The following is a 3,175-nucleotide window of genomic DNA, read 5'->3' as shown; positions in this document are numbered from 1 at the left end:
GAGTGTAGCTCCAGTGTGAAACAGGAGGAGCCGGAGGAACCCCCGCACATTAAAGAGGAACAGGAGGAACTGTGGAGCAGTCAGGAGGGAGAGCAGCTTCAAGGGCTGGAGGAGGCTGATATCACCAAGTTCCCATTCACTCCTGTCCCTGTGAAGAGTGAAGATGATGAAGAGGAAGCTCAGTCCTCACAGCTTCATCAGAGACAAACTCAACACATGGAAACAGAAGGTAATTGTGACGTTTTGAAGGAGAGCGGAGAACCTCCGTCAGGTTTGAGAAGTCATGTGACTGTGTGTTGATGTGATCACACAGCAAACGTTAACGCTTATAGACAAATAATCATAATCATCATAATGCAACTGTCTTCTGTTATCTGACCCAGTGGAAGCATGTAGATGTTAAACAGAAGAGGCCCCAGAATGGAGCCTTGGAGAACTCTGCATTTCATATTTATCCGCTCAGATGTTTATCTATAGACACAAAGTAGTCCCTGTTCTTTAAGTAGGATTCAAACCAGATCAGAAAATTTAAATAACAATAAGTAAAGCCTCAGGTATAATTGTAAGTCTTTACAGCACTCGAGCTGAAAGTTAGAATGCAGAAACATGAAATACCAGTTTGTTTGTTTTTTACCACGTAAAGAGACTCTGTACTGTTGATGCTGTCTCTCTGTGTCTGTGTTAATGTCTCTCTCTCTCTGTGTGTTTCCTGTTTCCTGCAGATGTGCAGCAGCTGTTGGTGGTTAAAGAAGAGGTTCCCCCTGAGCAGCAGGAGTGTAGCTCCAGTGTGGACCAGCAGGAGCCAGAGCCCCCCCCACACATTAAAGAGGAACAGGAGGAACTGTGGAGCAGTCAGGAGGGAGAGCAGCTTCAAGGGCTGGAGGAGGCTGATATCACCAAGTTCCCATTCACTCCTGTCCCTGTGAAGAGTGAAGATGATGAAGAGGAAGCTCAGTCCTCACAGCTTCATCAGAGACAAACTCAACACATGGAAACAGAAGCTGATGGAGAGGACTGTGGAGGACCAGAACCAGCCAGGAACTCACATCCACATTTACAACCAGAGACTGAAGACCAGACTGGAGACTCTTCTGATCCTGAGACTGATGACAGTGCTGATTGGAAGGAGACCAGAGAACCTCAGTCAGCTTTAAACTCTCTGAAACATGATTCAAGATGTAAGAAAACATTCAGCTGCTCTGAGTGTGGGAAGAGATTTAACCGCGAGTCACATCTGAAGGTACACATGAGAAGTCACACAGGAGAAAAACCTTTTAGCTGCTCAGTTTGTACTAAGCGATTTGGCTACAACTCAGCTCTGAAGAAACACATGAAAATCCACACAGGAGACAAACCTTTCAGCTGCTCTAAGTGTGATAAACAATTTGGCCAGAAGGAACATCTGAAGTTACACCTGATAACTCACACAGGAGAAAAACCTTTTAGCTGCTTAGTTTGTGATAAAAGATTTGGCAACAAGTATAAACTGAAGACACACATGACAACTCATACAAAAGAGAAACGTTTCAGCTGCTCACGGTGTGATAAACGATTTGGCTACAAGTCAGATCTGCAGACACACATGAGAACTCATACAGGAGAAAAACCTTTCAGCTGCTCAGTCTGTAAAAGATCTTTTTCAGAGAATGGAGATTTACGGAAACACATGAGAACTCACACAGGAGAAAAACCTTTTAGCTGCTCTGAGTGTGGTAGAGCTTTTGCTCTAAGTGGAACCCTGAAAAACCACATGAGGACTCACACAGGAGAAAAAACGTTCAGCTGCTCAGTCTGTAAGAAATCTTTTACACAGAGAGGAGGTTTACATAAACACATGCGAATCCACAGGAGGAGGATGATGTTGGAGAGGGAACTTACAAGACCTACACCCGTGCCCCCCAGCGCTGCGTGGCCACACGCTGCTCTAAATGCCTGAGCTAACTGCAGAGTCAGAAACCAGAGACGGCTTCGACTCTTCACACTTTGACTACATTTTGACACTTTTGACACTTTGAGGCGTTCACAGACCATTTTTTAATTTTACCAAAGCAATAAGTGCATTCAAGGTTCAATCAGAACAGCTTGTAAAGACAGATTATAAAACTAGTGTCAAACTAGAATGTGTGCACTTTCTGACTTCATCAGAAAAGCCTGATGATCGCTCCATAAGTGACAAAACTGATGTTAAAAGATGCTCTGTTCCCACTGATTGCTCTGCAGCAAATACACTTCATTCAAAGTGGGCAGAAACTAAATAAAACTATCAAAAGCCGTTTTGGTTCGTCTTTCCACTGTTCCAACCATCACAACTCTAGTTTTGGTTGAAATACACCCATAGTTTACCGATTTACATGTGAGAACATGACATTATGTTGTGTCATTGAGTATCTTGTCTTGTCCTGATGTGTGTTGAGGACCACAATGGAAATAAGTCTTGGACTTTATGTTGTTTTTATCCTCGATTGTATTTGATGTCCTTTTGTCATGTGTAGGGCATTCTCTTGCAATTGAATAAAATCAAATCAAGAATATTGTTGGCTCTATACGCTAAAAGTATTGTTTTTTTAAATGGAGTCTGGTGGGTTTAGCACTAGTGACTTCAGAGCTGTTTCTGGTTAAACAGAAAGGTCTCAAAGAGGTTTTAAAGGTCTCTATCTGTAGGGATCCTTTCCATAAGGTTGTCAGACACTTAGAATATTAATCTGTCAGCGGCAAAAACGAGCACTTTTGTGATGGTAAATTCAAGCTGGACAATTGCTCTATTAACTTACACTGTAGCTTCTTTCTCCGCTGCCGACTGCAGCGATCTCACTTAATACTGGACCAGTGTCAAAGATCGTTGTTCCCATCAGTCACTTAGACACAAACACATAGGAACATAGTGTCCATCGAGACAGGCTGAGGAGGAGCGACTAGGTCAGGGCCGGCCAATAATTCAATACGATAATTTATCGTCTTTCAATGGAATCCTATTGTGATGAAATTATTATATCGAGATATCGTGATTTATTATGTTGTCTAACTTGATAATAACAAGCACTAACTCAATTTTCTCAGGAAATCTCATTTTGAGGGAATATCATTTGAAGAATTTCGATTTTATTTATTTATTTATTTTTTTAACATTGCACTTTTTCTGTGCATGCATGTTCTTAGTGTTGTAAAGTTTTTTAAT

The 3,175-nt window shown here is 41.9% G+C and overlaps 1 protein-coding gene across 1 annotated transcript; it reads left to right on the top strand.

Annotated features, from left to right (window-relative positions):
• The first annotated feature begins 1,097 nt into the window (after positions 1-1,097).
• On the top strand, positions 1,098-2,531 carry LOC120571073 (gastrula zinc finger protein XlCGF71.1-like). Its single transcript, XM_039819777.1, has one exon. It carries the CDS (start codon positions 1,247-1,249, stop codon positions 1,934-1,936), a length of 690 nt encoding a protein of 229 aa, XP_039675711.1. The 5' UTR covers positions 1,098-1,246; the 3' UTR covers positions 1,937-2,531.
• The last annotated feature ends 644 nt before the right edge of the window (positions 2,532-3,175 follow it).

Source organism: Perca fluviatilis, chromosome 13 (genome assembly GCF_010015445.1).
Source record: "Perca fluviatilis chromosome 13, GENO_Pfluv_1.0, whole genome shotgun sequence".
NCBI classification, from domain to species: Eukaryota; Metazoa; Chordata; class Actinopteri; order Perciformes; family Percidae; genus Perca; species Perca fluviatilis.
This window is presented reverse-complemented; position numbering and strand designations above follow the sequence as displayed.